This window comes from Oncorhynchus mykiss, chromosome 26 (assembly GCF_013265735.2).
Source record: "Oncorhynchus mykiss isolate Arlee chromosome 26, USDA_OmykA_1.1, whole genome shotgun sequence".
NCBI classification, from domain to species: domain Eukaryota; kingdom Metazoa; phylum Chordata; class Actinopteri; order Salmoniformes; family Salmonidae; genus Oncorhynchus; species Oncorhynchus mykiss.
Genome location: NC_048590.1, coordinates 21,334,975 through 21,353,576, shown reverse-complemented (window position 1 = coordinate 21,353,576; position 18,602 = coordinate 21,334,975). Strand labels below are relative to the sequence as shown.

General features: G+C 43.5%; 1 protein-coding gene across 6 annotated transcripts in view; it reads right to left on the bottom strand.

Annotated features, from left to right (window-relative positions):
* LOC110506384 (probable C-mannosyltransferase DPY19L3) overlaps positions 1-18,360 on the bottom strand; it is a 38,486-nt gene extending 20,126 nt beyond the window's left edge. Inside the window, exons 1-4 of one of the 6 annotated variants that reach the window (XM_036963553.1) lie at positions 18,209-18,360; positions 17,508-17,692; positions 16,850-16,970; positions 1,067-1,194 (exon numbers count right to left, since the gene is read on the bottom strand). In XM_036963553.1, coding sequence (XP_036819448.1) covers positions 1,067-1,194; positions 16,850-16,961 — 240 coding nt within the window. In that variant the 5' untranslated portion in view covers positions 16,962-16,970; positions 17,508-17,692; positions 18,209-18,360. The other 5 variants (XM_021585963.2, XM_021585964.2, XM_021585962.2 and 2 more) reach the window with 5 other exon arrangements.
* Positions 18,361-18,602: the final 242 nt, after the last annotated feature.

Genomic DNA, 18,602 nt, shown 5'->3' with positions numbered 1-18,602 from the left:
ACCACTGCCGTCTAGGCTGTTCAGTGTTGTTGCTTTTTCCACAGTGTGGATTTCATAGAAAGCCACAACTAGAATAGCATTAACAGGCATCAGGCGTCTCACACACACACACACACACACTTTTCTAGGAAACTGCTAGGCTCGCAATCTGCAGTGATGTCATCCTCTTGAACACTGTGTTAAATAAACACATGGCGTTAGAATAGAGGGGAGTCGCTGCTGCCAGCTCTGTAAAGTGACCCGTATATATTATAAATGAGAACATCTGTCTACCTTCACAGATAGACAGAGGCAGAGAACTGGAAAACAACACAAAGACAAGAAACCCGAATAGAATCAAATATGTGCATCCACGCAGGTTAGCTCAATTAGGTGTGCGTTTTGATTTCCATGACACACTGGCAAATTATTCACAGCTTGGATGCGTGTGTGAGCTGAGTCGGGCTGTGCATTTGTGTGGGAGGTATACACCTGGACTCTCAGAGAAAACACAGCAACCGGGAGAAGAGAGCACCGTGACGGAAAACCTGTTGAATACCACTGCTCGTGACAAAATCATTGCCCGGGAATTATTGAGGAGGGAGGCCTGACAATAAGCTCAAAATGTGGTCCACCTAATGACGTCCCAGACCATAGGAAAGGCACTTCACGTCAGACTGAACATGACATACTATCATTGGACAGAATCATATGTTCTTTTATACTGTTCTGGGAGGTTCTTTTACCGGCTCAGGGTGGATTTGGTAACAACCATTGGCTTGAATTTCATGACTTTGGTTATAAAAAGGTGTGAAAAGTCTATCTGATTTGAAAGACGTAGAGATTCTCTCTGTCTGTTTCAGCATGAGGTGTTTATGACATTAGGGAATCCAACGAAGGACATAGATCATGACTCCAGATTTATCATAGAAGTTACACTTCATCAAGATCTCTTCCGGTCTAAACCAAATTTGTTATTGCTAACAACTTGACTATATGATTTCCAACATGAACTTGACGAGGGGTGGGGTGCAGGACAGTCAAGTGACAGTGGTCATACAGAGAGGCCATCTCCGGGGATTCTCACCTTAATGTTGGAAAACCACAGGTCATTTTCGTGGAGCGTGGCCACATAGATGCAGGACAGCATGCCAAGACTAATTCCCACAGTCCAACCTATGGCAACCCATAGCACTGTCCTCCATGTCCATACGCCTGAAGAGAGAATAACATAACACAAAACAATATTAAAATGTCTCCATTGATAGCCCATACAACTTTGCCTAAACAAGGTTCTCGTATGTATGCATGTTACGTTGACCAATGTGACACCACGCCTAACAGGGTGCTAGGGATGACCGAGGAGGCAACAAGAGATACTGAGATAGGGTGCATAAAATGCAGGGTTTTTGCTAAATACAAATTATGACTCGAGAAAATAAACCATACTGAGATAGGGTGCATAGACGAAATTGATAAATTAATTGAAATGAAAAATGTCTCAACTTTACAAAAATATATATTTTTTTTGAAAAGGTGCAGGAACAGAACATACATAGCTTAACTGACAAGAAGGGACAGAGAGAATATATGGGGAGTGGCCAGTGCCATTCTCTACCTGAAGGCAGGTTTGCAAACATTCATTTTAAATACACACGATGTATGATATGAAGTGTGAATGTACTGATCAAATTTGAAAGACAAAGTTATTTTGGCATTAGCAGTTGGCATTAGCAGTGCACAAAATCAGTGAATTAATAGGTACTTTGCTATTTAAACATGTCAAGGGAAAAGAGTTCTCCCGTGGTGAACAGGGGGGTGGGGTGGCATTTCCCAACGCCTCTATACTCTATACTATACTTGAGTATCAAAATTCAGCTCGGACCTCCTTTAACAGAACACAACCGGCATCCATGATGCGCAGACATGGAGCCGGTAACCACAGACGCACGGAGGTAAACATGACATTATATAGAACCTTTACAGTTTGTTGATAATGGTTAACCGATGAAAGTTAGATGGAGTGAAATTACACCAGTGACAACGTAAACCATGAAGCATGCATTCAACAGAGAAACAATGATAACAAATGGCAAGATCGTATTTCTGCAATGAAGTTATGGTATATAAGAAACAAAAGCAATGTGTCACGTCCTCATTTCTATATTATGTGTATCAACATGTGTATAGTGTAAAGTGACTGCTAACGTGCATAAATTATAAAGGATATCTGTTCGGCAGGAGTTTTTACTGCGCTGTCCTCGGTGTGGCCTTCACACACTCCCCCTCCAGCTGTCGGGCCACCGGGGGAAGGAAATCAGCCGTGGCATTGTCCTTGCCCGGGGACTTGGCTGATTGTGAATCTGTAGGGCTGCGCGGAAAGGTACCAGTGGGTGATGAGAGCATTCGAGTCCTTCATCCTGTCCATCCACTGCAGAGCCTGGTGGTCCATCTCCACTGAGAACTCCAAGGAGATGGAAACTAAATGAATCCAGAGCCAACTTGACTGCCAGGCACTTCTTCTCCACTGTCGAAAACAGAGCCTCTCTCGAGAACAACTGATGTAGGCAATAGGATGGCAGTCTCCCGGCTCACCCTGAATATCAGCTCCTGCACCACACTCAGAGGCATCAGTTTGCATGGTAAAAGTATTGTCAAAATCAGGACTGTACAACACAAGTTGCTTACTCAGAGCTTCATTGACATCCTTGAAGGATGTCTCCGCCTCTTTTTTCCACTGGACCTTGCTTAGACAGGTTCTCTTTGTCAGATCTGTACGAATGGCAGTTCTGGCAGAAAAGGTAGGGACAAATCTGCGGTACCAACTTGACATTCCATGGAACAACCAGGACTCAGAGGTCTTGGTCTGGAGGAGAGAACATATCTCAATGGCCTGGACTTTCTTCACCTGGTGCTTGATGATGCCATTCCCGATCACATACCCAAGGTACTCAGTCTCAGTCTTGGCAAAGGCACATTTGGATGTGCTGCCTGAGCGTGCTGAAAGACCACCTTCAGATTAATTTCCCAGGTGGAGCTGTGGATGACAACATCATTGATGTAGGCTGAAGCAAAATCTGACAGACCGGATAATACCTGATTGATGAGCTGCTGAAAGGTGGCAGGGGCTCAGTGACATCCAAACGGCATGTCAAAAACACAAAGACAGTTAACACTTTCGGGAGTACAGAAATTGGGGCGGCAGGTAGCCTAGTGGTTAGAGCATTGGGCCAGTAACTGAAAGGTTGCTGGATCGAATCTCCGAGCTGACAAATTAAAAATCTGTCATTCTGCCCCTGAGAAAGGCAGTTAACCCACTGTTCCCCCGAAGATGTGGATGTCGATTAAGGCAGCCACCCGCACCTCTCTGATTCAGAGGGGTTAAATGCAGAAGATACATTTCAGTTGAAGACATTTCAGTTGGAGTTTTACAACTCAAGTGGCGAAAGTAAGGAGAATAATTATTCTGTCAAGGAAAATATATATATTTTTAAGTAGAGGCTTAGAAACATCCCAGTGTGTAAATGATAACATTTGCAGTGCAGGAAATGAAGAGTTTGATTAAAATGCTGGAAGTGAATTCTGGAATTCAACGATTAACTAAACAAATTAGAAAAAGCTGTGTGCATTGAGGAAATAGGCGCCTGGCTCAAATAGAAGCCTGTCTATCCCTCATCTATCATGAGGAAATATACCTACATGCTAAGTTGGAAGTCTATAGGTCAAACAGGGTGGCAGATATAAGGAAATCAGTCAATTGAAATAATTTATATTAATTGAAATTCTTTATGTTCTAATCTATGGATGTCACATGACTGGGAATACAGATCTGCATCTGATGGTCACAGATGCATTTAAAAAAAGGGTAGGGGCAGGTATCAGAAAACCAGTCAGTATCTGGTGTGACCACCATTTGTCTCATTCAGCACGGCACATCTCCTTCTTTTAGAGTTGATCAGGCTGCTGATTGTGGCCTTGTCCCACTCCTCTTCAATGAGCAGGCACTATGACACGCTGTCGTACACGTCGATCCAGAGCATCCCAAACATGCTCAATGGGTGACATGTCTGACGAGTATGCAGGCCATGGAAGAAATGGGACATTTTCAGCTTCCAGGAATTGTGTACAGATCCTTACGACATGGGGCAGTGAATTATCATGCTGAAACATGAGGTGATGGCGTCGGATGAATGGCATGACAATGGCCGTCAGGATCACATCACGATCTCTGTGCATTCAAATAACCATCGATAAAATGCAATTGGTGTTCATTGTCTGTAGCTGAAGCCTGCCCATACCATTACCCCACCATGGGGCACTCTGTTCACATCAGCAAACCGCATGCCCACACAATGGCATACACGCTGTCTGCCATCTGCCTGGTACAGTTGAAACTGGGATTCATCCATGAAGAGCACACTTCTCCAGCCGTCAACGGTGAGCATTTGCCCACTGAAGTCAGTTATGACGCCAAACTGCAGTCAGATCAAGACCCTGGTGAGGACGACGAGCACACAGATGAGCTTCCCTGGGATAGTTTCTGACAGTTTGTGCCAAAATTCTTTGGTTGTGGCTGGTCTCTGACAATCCCGCTGGTGAAGAAGCCGGATGTGGAGCTCCTGGGCTGGCGTGGTTACACGTGGTCTGCGGTTGTGAGGCCAGTTGGACATACTGCCAAATTATCTAAAATTTCTCTCTTATGGTAGAGAAATTAACATTCAATTCTCTGGCAACAGCTCTGGGGGACATTCCTGCAGTCAGCATGCCAATTGCACGCTCCCTCAAAACATGGAGACATCTGGGGCATTGCGTTGTGTGACAGACACAACTGCACATTTTACAGTGCCTTTTTATTGTCCCCAGCACAAGATGCACCTGTGTAATGATCATGCTGTTTAATCAGCTTCTTGATAATCCATCCACCTGACAGGTGTGGCATATCTTGGCAAGGAAGAAATGCTCACTAACAGGGCCGTAAACAAATTAGTGCAACATTTGAGAGAAATACTATTTTTGTGTCAATGGAACATTTCTGGGATATTTGATTTCAGCTCATGAAACATGGGACCAACACTTTACATATTGCGTTTCATATTTTTTGTTCAGTGTCATATCCATAAGGAAGATCAGGTAGACAGCAGTCTAAGACATAAGCAGCAGACACATCCAAATACATGTCTGTAGTTAAGCACAAGGAACTGAATCACATGAGCCTACTAAGCTATAGAGACATATTCACAGAGTATACAAACATTAAAAACACCTGCTCTTTCCATGACATAGACTGACCAGGTGAATCCAGCTGAAAGCTATGATCCCTTATGGTTGTCACTTGTTAAATCCACTTCAAACATCTGTGTAGATGAAGGGGAGGAGAGAGGTTAAAGAAAGATTTGTAAGCCTTGAGACAATTGAGACATGGATTGTACAGTGGCAAGAAAAAGTATATGAAACCTTTGGAATTACGAGGATTTCTGCATAAATTTGACATAGATGAAGATCAATTGTAAGTCACAACAATAGACAAACACAGTGTGCTTAAAGACATTTCTTGTCTATATTGAATACATAATTTAAACATTCACAGTGTAGGTTGGAAAAAGTATGTATGTGAACCCCTAGGCTAATGACTTCTCCAAAAGCTAATTGGAGTCAGGAGTCAACTAACCTCGAGTCGAATCAATGAGACGAGATAGAACTGCCCTGCCCCATAAAAAACAAAAAATCTCAGAAGACCTAATATTATGTTGCCTTGTATAAAGCTGGAAAGGGTTACAAAAGTAACTCTAAAAGTCAGTCCACGATAAGACAAATTGCCTATAAATGGAGAAATTTCAGCACTGTTGCTACTCTCCTTAGGAGTGGCCGTCCTGCAAAGATGACTGCAAGAGCCCCCCTTCAGAATGCTCGATGAGGTTAAGAAGAATCCTAGTGTGTCAGCTAAAGACTTACAGAAATCTCTGGAAGATGCTAACATCTCTGTTGACGAGTCTAAAATACTTAAAACACTAAACAAGAATGAGGTTCATGGGAGGACACCTTGGAAGGAGCCACTGCTGTCCAAAAAAAAAACATTTCTGCCAGTCTGAAGTCTGCAAAAAAGCACTTGAATGTTCCATAGTGCTACTGGCAAAATATTCTGTGGACAGATGAAACTAAAGTTGTGTTGTTTGGAAGGAACACACAACACTATGTGTGGAGAAAAAAAGGCACAGCACACCAACATCATTCCAACTGTAAAGTATGGTGAAGGGAGCATCATGGTTTGGGGCTGCTTTGCTGCCTCAGGGCCTGGACAGCCTGCTATCGTCGATGGAAAATTAATTCCCAAGTTTATCAAGACATTTTGCAGGAGAATGTGAGGCTGTCTGCCAATTGAAGCTCAACAGACGTAGGGTGATGCAACAGGACAAAAGACAAAGTAAATCAACAACAAAAAGGCTTGAACAGAAGAAAATACGCCGTCTAGAGTGGCCCAGACAGTCCTGACCTCAACCCAATTGAGATGCTCAAGAGAGCGGTCACACCAGACAGCCCAAGAATATGTTGGAATTGAAACAGTTTTGTTAAGAGGAATGGTCCAAAATTCCTCCTGACTATTGTGCAGGTCTGATACGCATCTAGAGAAAATGTTTGGTTGAGGTTTTTGCTGCCAAAGGAGAGTCAACCTGTTATTAAATCCAAGGGTTCACATACTTTTCCCAACCTGCACTGTGAATGTTTACACGATGTATTCAATAAAGACATTAAAAATTATTAATTGTTTGTGCGTTATCAGTTTAAGCAGACTGTGTTTGTCTATTGTTGTGATTTAGATGAAGATCAGATAACATTTTATGATCAATTTATGCAGAAATCCAGGTAATTCTAAAGGTTTCACATACTTTTTCTTGCCACTGTATGTGTGTCATTCAGAGGGTGAATGGGCAAGACAATAACTGTATGAGCCTTTGGTAGTAGGTGCCAGGCGTACAGGTGTGTCAAGAACCGCAACGCTGCTAGGTTTTGCAAAAACCCAATTTGTTTAGCCTGATGTCAGTACTAAACAAATTGATTTAATCTATTTACTAGATAATTAATAACACGATAAACATACACACTTAATACGTTAAAAACAGGTCCCTAGTGGACTGACAACAACGTGGCTTCTTGCGACAAAAGAGATGGAGAGGGGGAGCAGAGAGAGACAGAGACACTTAACATTGGTACATTTAGAAACTACTCTCACTTACAGTAATCCTATACCTTGCACACGAACCACCGCCCTCTTTGAGTAAGAAATCATGAATGTATTTACAGGTAATGTCTTGGTTCGCCAGATTGCTCTTGGTGGACAGGGTCGCCTTAGAAAGGGAGTTGGGCCTTTTCCATGCATAGTAAGGCTCTGATTGTCCAAAATGGTTTTCAATTTTCATACTGTTGTCCTTCTTTGTAGTTTTCCGGTATCCGGTGACTTGTCGTGTAGTCCTGAACAGTAATACGATGGTTTGAGCAGCGAAGTAGAATGGTCCTACTTACATTTCAAAGATACTTTACTTAGGACAGCTAATCAGCCGTACCAGTGATTGTCCGGGAGGTGAGTTTATCGACTCTACATCTACCATAGTTCAAATTACTTTAAAACATGCAGGTGTATGCTTTTCTGGTCTGATATGTACATTTCTTTACCCATTATTTATGCAATTTGTTAGAAAGGGGCGATTCCGTCAGGTTGACACGATCTCTGACCTCACTCGGGGGCAGTGGTCCCCTGTGCACAGTTATAAAAAAACAATTATCTCTTACAGCTACCCAAATCATATACCTCTCTTAACAAAAACACTTTCATCATGTTTCAAATCACAAGCACAACGCATAGTATGGAAACTTCGCACATGTCGTGGGTATACTTTTCAAGTTACAGTATTTCCTTTATAACATTTTTAATGACATCGCAAAATCACAAACAAAATGTCATTAGCGCGCTATAGATCGCCAAATGTTGTTCCAGTAGTGGCTTTTGAAGGTGATAAAAAGTAGCTTGAAAATAAAGAACATTCCTTTGGTGAATATTGGAGAGGGAGACCTCAAACTTCTCTGTATGATTTACAGCAGGACGTGAATTGTTAATCACCACTAGTTTGTTTCTTACACCGCCTGGTGTAGAGGTCCTGGATGGCAGGCAGCTTAGCCACAGTGATGTACTGGGCCGTACGCACTACCCTCTGTAGTGCCTTGCGGTCAGAGGCCGAGCAATTGCCGTACATGGCAGTAATGCAACCAGTCAGGATGCTCTCGATGTTGCAGCTGTAGAACCTTTTGAGGATCTCAGGACCATTGCCAAATCTTTTTAGTGTCCTGAGGGGGAATAGGCTTTGTCGTGCCCTCTTCACGACTGTCTTGGTGTGTTTGGACCATTCTAGTTTGTTGTTGATGTGGACACCAAGGAACTTGAAGCTCTCAACCTGCTCCACAACAGCCCCGTCGATGAGAATGGGGGCGTGCTCGGTCCTCAGTTTCCTGTAGTCCACAATCATCTCCTTAGTCTTGGATACGTTGAGGGATAGGTTGTTATTCTGGCACCACCCGGCCAGGTCTCTGACCTCCTCCCTATAGGCTGTCTGGTCATTGTCGGTGATCAGACCTACCACTGTTGTGTCGTCTGAAAACTTAATGATGGTGTTGGAGTTGTGCCTGACAATGCAGTCGTGGGTGAACAGAGAGTACAGGAAGGGACTGGGCACGCACCACTGGGGAGCTCCAGTGTTGAGGATCAGCGTGGCAGATGTGTTGCTACCTACAATCACCACCTGGGGGCGGCCCGTCAGGAAGTCCAGGATCCAGTTGCAGAGGGAGGTGTTTAGTCCCAGGATCCTTAGCTTAGTCATGAGCTTTGAGGGTACTATGGTGTTGAACGCTGAGCTGTAGTCAATGAATAGCATTCTCACATAAGTGTTCCTTTTGTCCAGGTGGGAAAGGGCAGTGTGGAGTGCAATAGAGATTGCATCATCTGTGGATCTGTTTGGGCGGTATGCAAATTTAAGTGGGATAATGGTGTTTATGGGATAATGGTGTTGATGTGAGCCATTACCAACCTTTCAAAGCACTTCATGGCTACGGACGTGAGTGCAACGGGTCTGTAGTCATTTAGGCAGGTTGCCTTTGTGTTCTTGGGCACAGGGACTATGGTGGTCTGCTTGAAATATGTTGGTATTACAGACTCAATCAGGGACATGTTGAAAATGTCAGTGAAGACACCTGCCAGTTGGTCAGCACATGCCTGGAGCACATGTCCTGGTAATCCATCTGGCCCCGCAGCCTTGTGCATGTTGACCTATTTGAAGGTCTTACTCACGTCGGCTATGGAAAGCGTGATCACACAGTCGTCCGGGACAGCTGATGTTCTCATGCATGCCTCAGTGTTGCTTGCGCTCAGCGCGAATGTTGCCGCCTGTAATCCATGGCTTCTGGTTGGGGTATGTACGTACAGTCACTGTGGGGACGATGTCCTCGATGCAGTTATTGATAAAGCCAGTGACTGATGTGGTGTACTCTTCAATGCCATCAGAAGAATCCCGGAACATGTTCCTGCCTGTGATAGCAAAACAGTCCTGTAGTTTAGCATCTGCTTCATCTGACCACTTTTTTATAGACCGAGTCACTGGTGCTTCCTGCTTTAATTTTTGCTTGTAAGCAGGAATCAGGAGGATAGAGTTGTGGTCGGATTTACTAAATGGAGGGTGAGGAAGAGCTTTGAACGCATCTGTATGTGGAGTACAGGTGATCTAGAATTGTTTTCCCTCTGGTTGCACATTTAACATGTTGATAGAACTGATTTAAGTTTCCCTGCATTAAAGTCTCCGGCCACTAGGAGCGCTGCCTCTGGGTGAGTGGTTTTCTGAGTGCTTATTTCCTTATACAGCTGACGGAGTGCAGTCTTAGTGTCATCATCTGTCTGTGGTGGTAAATAAACAGCCACGAAAAGTATAGCTGAAAACTCTCTAGGCAAGTAGTGTGGCCTGCAATTTATCATAATATACTCTACTTCAGGCGAGCAAAATCTAGAGACTTCCTTAGATTTTGTGCACCAGCTGTTGTTTACAAACATGCCCCCCCCCCCCCCCCCCCCCACTCGTCTTACCGGAGTGTGCTGTTCTAGCTTGCCAGTGGAGCGTATATCCCACTAGCTGAATGTCCATGTCACCATTCAGCCACGATTCCGTGAAACATAGGATATTACAGTTTTTGATGTCCCGTTGGTAGGATATTCGTGATCGTACCTCGTCTAATTTATTGTCCAATGATTGTAATTGGCAAGTAGTATTGACGGTAACGGCAGCTTTCCCGGTGGCCTTCTCTGGGTCCTGACCAGGCATCCAGCTCTTTGTCCTCTGTACCTGCGTCGCTTCCTCTTGCAAATAACGGGGATGTCGGTCCTGTGGGGTGTTTGGAGAATGTCTTGTAGAAAAAATCTTTGTCTAATCTGAGGTGAGTGATCGCTGTCCTGATATCCAGAAGCTCTTTGTCTAATCCGAGGTGAGTGATCGCTGTCCTGATATCCAGAAGCTCTTTGTCTAATCCGAGGTGAGTGATCGCTGTCCTGATATCCAGAAGCTCTTTGTCTAATCCGAGGTAGTGATCGCTGTCCTGATATCCAGAAGCTCTTTTTTTGCCGTAAGATACGGTTGCAGAAACATTATGTACAAAATAAGTTACAAATAGCGCGAAAACCCCCCCCACATAATAGCACAATTGGTTGGATGCCCGTAAAACTGCTGCCATTTCTTCCGGCGCCATTTTATTCTTGTGGACAGTCATGATAGTGGGAAGCATTGGAGTCAATATGGGCCAGCATCCCTGTGGAACGCTTTCGGACACCTTGTAGTCCATGCCCCAACGAATTGAGGCTGTTCTGAGGGCAACTCAATACTAGGAACGTTTGTTATACTCAGTGTATAGAGTTAAGCCAGGTTTAAGAACGGCCGCCATGTTAGTGTCCATATAGAACATTATTCTTGAAATGTTGGTGATGTAACAACACAATACGTTTTTATTGATTAGCATTCGGGATGATGTGTATCCAAGTCTTCTGTTGTAGTGTCAACAAATTGCATATCTGCTTTCACTGGACATCTTCATAGGTTTTGAAAACTATCAGAAATAAACAGTACAACACAGAAGTATCACTTAGCAATGGCTATGGAGGAGAAAGTGGTGCTCTCAGAACCTTCAACCGCATTGGCTTAACTCTCTCTATATACTGTATATTAGAGATGCACCGATATGACATTTTTTGGCCGATACCGATATTTCCCTGCAAAAAAAAAACAACGATAACCGATATATTAAAATAAAAAGTGGCCTTTTAAGCATTCTAGTAGTTAAATATTTATCTCACACACACACACACACACACACACACACACACACACACACACAGCGGTCTAAGGCACTGCATCTCAGTACAAGAGGCATCACTACAGACCCTGGCTCGAATCCAGGCTGTATCACATCCGGCCGTGATCGGGAGTCCCATAGGGCGGCGCATAATTGGTCCAGCGTAGTCCGGGTTTGGCTGGGGTAGGCAGTCATTGTAAATAAGAATGTGTTCTTAAACTGACTTGCCTAGTTCAATAAAGGTTACACACACACCACACTGACCAAAAAGGTATTTTGTTGGCATTTACGTATGTCCCCATTACCAGTAAAACATAAATAAAACCTATTTCTTTCACTTACTTGCTGTGCTGTTTCGTTGTTCATTTGTGCAGTCGTTTCATTCTCAACCAGGACTTCATCATACATGTCAAGCAGTGAGGTTTCCGCTATGTCGGTCCGTGACCGCTCTTCCTCAGTGTGCACTGTCACTTGTGTCCGTTTCCATCTTGTTCAGCTGTGTATGTAACATTTCAGGTAAACCCTGTTTCTTGTCTGCATCGAAGTAGCGACACAGTAAAGTGGCTCAGAGAGAATGCCATGAATAGCTTCTTCACAGGCTCAAATACTTAAAGTTTTAACCCCACGGTCTGTGCCGGCAGTTTTGTTGAGCAGGCGTTTCAATGCCATGGCAGAGGGTATCACGTCTGCTGCAGACACAGTTGATGAGCTTATTTCTCCAGTCAGTTGTTCGAATGGTGCTAGGAGTGTGTTCATGTTTCAAACATGTTTTCAAATGTCATTGAAATGGCAGCAGCGGTATGAGAACGAGGACATTCTTGAGCATGCAATACGGCTTTCCTCAGTATGAGATCCTCGTCAACTCACTGTGCTGTCAGACTCAGCATGCTCATGGGGCTGACATCGCTGGTCCAAATGTCAATTGTGAAGCTAATGGCAGTAGCAAGTAGCTCCAGGATGTGCTTCAACAATACTGTGCAACTCTGGTAGGGCAACATCTGAAAAATAGCACCTACTTGGTAGTGTGTACCGGTGCTCGACCAGTCGACAAAAGCCAACATCATCCACGACAGAGAACGGTCGATTGTCAAGGGCAATGAATTCCGTTATCTTGGCTTTAATGGATTTTTCCTTTGAGTTGTCTCGCTGAAATGTTCTTACACTTTCAAATGACTGCTGGACTTGAACTTGTTTAGTTGTTGGGCGCTTAGTATTTTTCTTTTTTTGTTTTGTGTAGCTTTGACTTCGGTTTTGTACATTGCCGTTAAACTAGACATCGGGCCAATGTTGGCATTTTTAGCTAATATCTGCCAATATATGCTCACCGATACATCGTGCATCCCTACTGTATACAGTTGAAGTCGGAAGTTTACATGCACCTTAGCTAAATACATTTAAACTCTGTTTTTCGCAATTCCTGACATTTAGTAAAAATTCCCTGTCTTAGCTCAGTTAGGATCACCATTTTATTTTAAGAATGTGAAATGTAAGAATAATAGTAGAGAGAATGATTTATTTCAGCTTTAATTTCTTTCATCACATTCCCAGTGGGTCAGAAGTTTACATACACTCAATTAGTATTTGGTAGCATTGCCTTTAAATTGTTTAACTTGGGTCAAACGTTCCAGATAGCCTTACACAAGCTTCCCACAATAAGTTGGTTGAATTTTGGCCCATTCCTCCTGACAGAGCTGGTGTAACTGAGTCAGGTTTGTAGGCCTCCTTGCTCGCACACGGTCTTTCAGTTCTGCCCACAAATGTTCTATAGAATTGAGGTCAGGACTTTGTGATGGCCACTCCAATACCTTGACTTTGTTGTCCTTAATCCATTTTGCCACAACTTTGGAAGTATGCTTGGGGTCATTGTCCATTTGGAACACCCATTTGCGACCAAACTTTAACTTCCTGACTGATGTCTTGAGATGTTGCTTCAATATATCCACATAATTTTCATTCCTCATGGTGCCATCTATTTTGTGAAGTGCACCATTCCCTCCTGCAGCAAAACACCCCCCACAACATGATGCTGCCACCCCCGTGCTTCATGGTTGGGATGGTGTTCTTCGGCTTGCAAGCCTCCCCCTTTTCCCTCCAAACATAACAATGGTTAGTTCTATTTTTGTTTCATCAGACCAGAGGACATTTTTCCAAAAAGTACAATCTTTGTCCCCATGTGCAAACCGTAGTCTGGCTTTTTTATGGCATCATTTTCTGGAATTTTCCAAGCTGTTTATAGGCACAGTCAACTTAGTGTATGTAAACTTCTGACCCACTAGAATTGTGATACACTGAATTATAAGTGAAATAATCTGTCTGTAAACAATTGTTGGAAATATTACTTGTGTCATGCGCAAAGTAGATGTCCTAACCGACTTGCCAAAACTATATTTTGTTCACAATAAACTTGTGGAGTGGTTGAAAAACTAGTTTTAATGACTCTAAGTGAATGTAAACTTCCGACTTCAACTGTATGGCTCTGGTTCAACCTAATAATCTAATATTGAATAAAGTACTTTTGCTTTCAGATGCCATTGAAAACAGAAATAAGCTGTAGAAACAAAAACAAAGTGACCAATGCCCGTTTCACTAAAAAGCTGATGGATGGAGCTGGAGAAATGTAACCACTATCAAAGTTATGGATGCAAGGATTGACCATCCATGATATCAACATGAAAGTTAACCATATTCAAGGTTATATAGATGTTTGTTCATATTCCCTGTATCACATTTAAAAAAAAGTATATATTGGCTTCTGACGGGGTACGGCAGTTGAACTAAACTCACGAGGCATTCATAAATTGTATTCTTTAAGAATCAAATGGGTACATATCATTAATAATTTATAAATCCCAAAATGGATGTAGCAACTGCTGATTGCCCCATTAAAAAATATATAAGTTATAGGGAAAATCACTGCAGTAAGTCTGCTCACCAAACAGATGTGTTGAGTCATGTGGTAAAAGGTCACTCATGCGCAGTCAAGGAATGGGCAATGTATTGACAATTTAACATTTTCAAACTGGCAGAACCTAATCCAAACTAACATCAATATATTTTATTGAAAATAAAGATTAGACTGCTCCTGCACTTTCAAGTAGACCTCTGCTGTGGGGTAATGTTTCTCGTCACCATGGACATACCGGAGAGCAACTTTAGAGTCTTGGTCCCACATGTGGGTAAGAACCCAACTTATTCTGCACCAGTCTGCCGGTGTCTACCAGTGCCCTGACAACCTGGCCATCGAGTGAAACAGCACCGTCCTGCAAAGGGGGATTCTCACCCTGCTCAATGACCTTTGGCCTTGGCACAACACACATGGGCTACTTTGGCATTGTTCCTGGGGCAGAAGGGCTTAGTATGACCTTCCTGACCACACTGGGAACAAATGGGAGCTCTGCCTGGGGGCCTAGCGATAGGGCCTCGACTAAAATGACTATCCCAAGGAGTGATAGGCTTGCCTATGGCTGGAGTAGTCTTTAGGTTCTGGAAGTACGGTGTTTGTTGGCCCCTGAGTTCTTTGGCTGCTTGCCACAACTCCAGGGTTGGACCCGGCATCGGACAACCACAAAGGTGTCAGCATGGGCTGCAGATTCAGCAGTGGTTGCCGTGTCATGCTCCCTGGCCCACGCATACAGCTCCGGCACCAGCATGCGGAGGTGCTGTTCAAGGATAATTGTCTTTCTTACTTGCGTCAGTCTTGATAGAGGGCGGCACCCACTTCCCATAAAATTCTGTCTCCTCTGGCTCTACCTCCAGGGAGCGGAAAAGCTGTCCGTAGGTCTCTGGGTTGATACTGTACTATGCTATGAGAGCCTTCTTTAACTTTAGCATAGACTCGTGACTCAGTAATGTCCATGTGAACACAAGCACTCCTAGCCTTACCAGTAAGCAATGTGATCAATGTGATTGCCCTGTCTGCTTTTGGCCACCGACATAGTATTGTAAATATCTCAAAAGTGGTTGGATAATGTCATCATTGTCATTTAACCGCTTTAACCTGGACTCTTGGACCCGATACGGACCTGTACGTGGACTTGGATTAGGGTCAGATGGGGAAGGACACTGGTCAGTCTGATCGGGGGTTAAGGTCATCAGGGCCCAGAGGGCCACCGGGGAGGGAACCTGCAGCTCCTAGGCCAGTGTCCCTGCCATCGACCGCAGAAGAGCCACCTAGTGCCTGGTCAGGGACAGGGGTCATCCTGCTCTATTCCTCCAGCTCCAGAAGCCCGAATTGGTGCTGCATTGCTTTCTACCTTTGCGCCTGTCGATCGGCCTACCGATCCAGCCTGATGTCGCACATCTGAACAGGAGGGTCAACTCCAATGAGGTCCCACCTGGATTGTCTGGTATGGGTTCACCTCATTCACCCCCGTCTTTGGCCACACCTTCCACATGGAGAGGTGGTGCCGGTCCTGGTTTGTCCCTTTTCGGTCCCATGGTTTAGTTCTCTTGTTTTGTCATTAAGAAAAAGAGAACAAATGTATCTAAGCTAAACTACCTCTACTCAGTGCCTTCTACTGGTCGTGCCACCATGTTAGGGATGAGCAAGGAGGCAACGAGAGACACTTAGATAGGGTGCAAACAACGTACGGGTTTTATTTTTCAAATTTGCTAAATACAAATGATGACTAGAGAAAATAAACCAAAGTGCTTTAAAAATAGACAAACCGGATAAATTAAGTCTCAGCTGTCCTAAAGTCTCAACTTAAAAAATGTAATAAAAAACAGATTTAAGGTGCAGGAACAGAACATACAAAGCTTAACTGACAAGAAGGGACAGAGAGAATCTATGCGGAGTAGACAGTGCCATTCTCTACCTGAAGGGCGGTTCACAAAACATTCATTTTAAATACACATCGTCATGATATAAAGTTTCAAACGTGCTGATCAGATTCTAAATAGAGTTATTTTAGCAGTACACAAAAATCAATGAATGAAAGGTACTTTGCTATTGCAATTTTAACACGTCACGGGAAAAGAGTTCCCTCCGCGGTGAATACAGGGGGTGGCATTTCCCTTCGCCTCTCTGGAACCATACTTCAGTTTCGGAATCCCGCTTTGACCCTCCTTTACCAGAACACAGCCGGCATGCTGTGCAGACATGGTGCCCGTAACTAGAGCGGCGCGGCGTTAAACAAGACATTATACTACAACTCTCACTGTTTGTTGATCATCGCGGTTAAATTAAAGTTAGATGGAGTTAAATTATACCAGTGACTGTTACAATGTAAAACTATGAAGCATGCATTCGACATAGAGAAACGATGAGAACAAATGGCAAGATAGTATTTCAGCAATTCTATACTATGTGTATGTGACCGGGGTCATTGTGCTGCTAACAGCTCAGCTTCCTCTGTCCAACTGCCCCGTACCAGTCTCAAACCAGTGAACCTCTTGCTTCGCAACACACGTGACCACCCTCCTTGACAACATTCAAATGGGTTGAGACACACAAGAGGTACCAGTTGGGTGGCTCCATCAGCATGACACTAACCATCTGAAGACCTCTCTAAAGGATCCGCTGAAGGGTTGAACCTCTGGCACAGGACTTCTGGACCAGGCTCCTTACTTCCTTTGCTGCCCTTCCTCTGCCTAAGGGCAGTCATTGTGGCTCACTGAAAAAAGGAGGGGCAGCTTTTTAGTCTTCCACACACACAGCCAAGTACCTGAACTCCTCCGCGGAGTTGAGAGCAGACTAGATTTGTTTTTTAAATGAATCTGACTCCGTCGATTCTCTAATTGCTATGCGCTGATACGTAAACATGTTTAATTCTTACACCCTTACCGTGTACCTATGTTTATCCTGTTGTTGAATGCCTTCGGATTTCAGTAAACATACTTTTTAATAACTCGTTAATCAAATACAATCAGACCGTTTCCTCGTTGCTGTTGCTCTAAGATGGCAACTCGGCTCGAATGCACATCTGCGAATTGAATCGCAACAGGCTGTAGTTGTATTTGATTAACATTTTATTAAAAAGTATGGATTTCAGCAAACAAAGAAAGGCACACAACAAGAGGACAAACATAGGTACTCGGTAAGTGAACGTACATTTACACCACACAGAGAGAGAGAGAGAAAGAGCAGAATGTACATTTACACCACACAGAGAGAGAGAGAGAGAGAGAGAGAGAGAGAGAGCAGAACGTACATTTAAATACCTAACACGCGAAGAGGGTACCTTCCATTCACACATAATTTAAAAAAATACCTGTTAAAACAACATCAAAGTGTGATGCTGCGAGGCTGAATATGGCTCCTTGCCTCCTTCAGCAGGCTATTGTCCAATGATATCCCATCCTATATAGGCTATGGAATTGGAATCATAATGGACACCTGGAGTATAATGCAAAGCATCTCTCATATTTATGACGTGTCATTGTATAGGTACTATTGCCTTAATATGAACAGCAAACAGCAATGTTTACACCGTTACGGTATGGGCCGGACTGCAAAATCAACGTGTCCCCCGATGTCATCAAATGTCATCTATCGAAAGTGTGTCGCGTCTCCATCTTCCTACGCTACCGTTACAATTTTGCAAAAATAAAAACTAAACAAAAACATTTTTGTGGTAACCCATGAAAATCCGCAAAACAAACTACACAATTGTCTCATGCTTTTCATTCATTCGCTGTTTTCATTCATTCACACAGGCCTGGGTTGCAGCGGCATTTCCTACTCACGCCGCTGCTAGGATGTCATGAAATATCAGATCCCATCACTCGCTAATCTCGGTCTCTTCGAATGGACAGCATCAGCATCGGTTTCATGATCGCTCGATAATGAATTTCGCTTTTGATAGCAACAAAAAAGGATTTGTTTACACTTGCTCATATATTTAAGCCTCACCCTCGACAGTGCTTGCAATCCCTTATCGGATGTCCAAAGGTTTCTACTCTCTCCCTCCCACGGACACTCGATACGTGCGTAGAGTCTCTAGTTTAGTCGAATATAGGCTTGAAACAACTAGAGAAACTTGAGGGGGGGGGGGGGGGGGGGGGGGGTATTTGGTTAATATGCAGAGACGAAAAACTGCTACTTTTATGTATAAATGAATAAATAAATAAGTATAATTCTGGTCCTACAAAAATCGATACACAGAACACACAATAGCACATTATTAATCTGAATGTCAACATCAAAAAGACAGCAACTCACACAATTGTAAACAGTTTGTATACATCTTACATCCAGAATGTAGCCTAAGTACCACCACCACTAAACAAATCAAAATATATTTTAT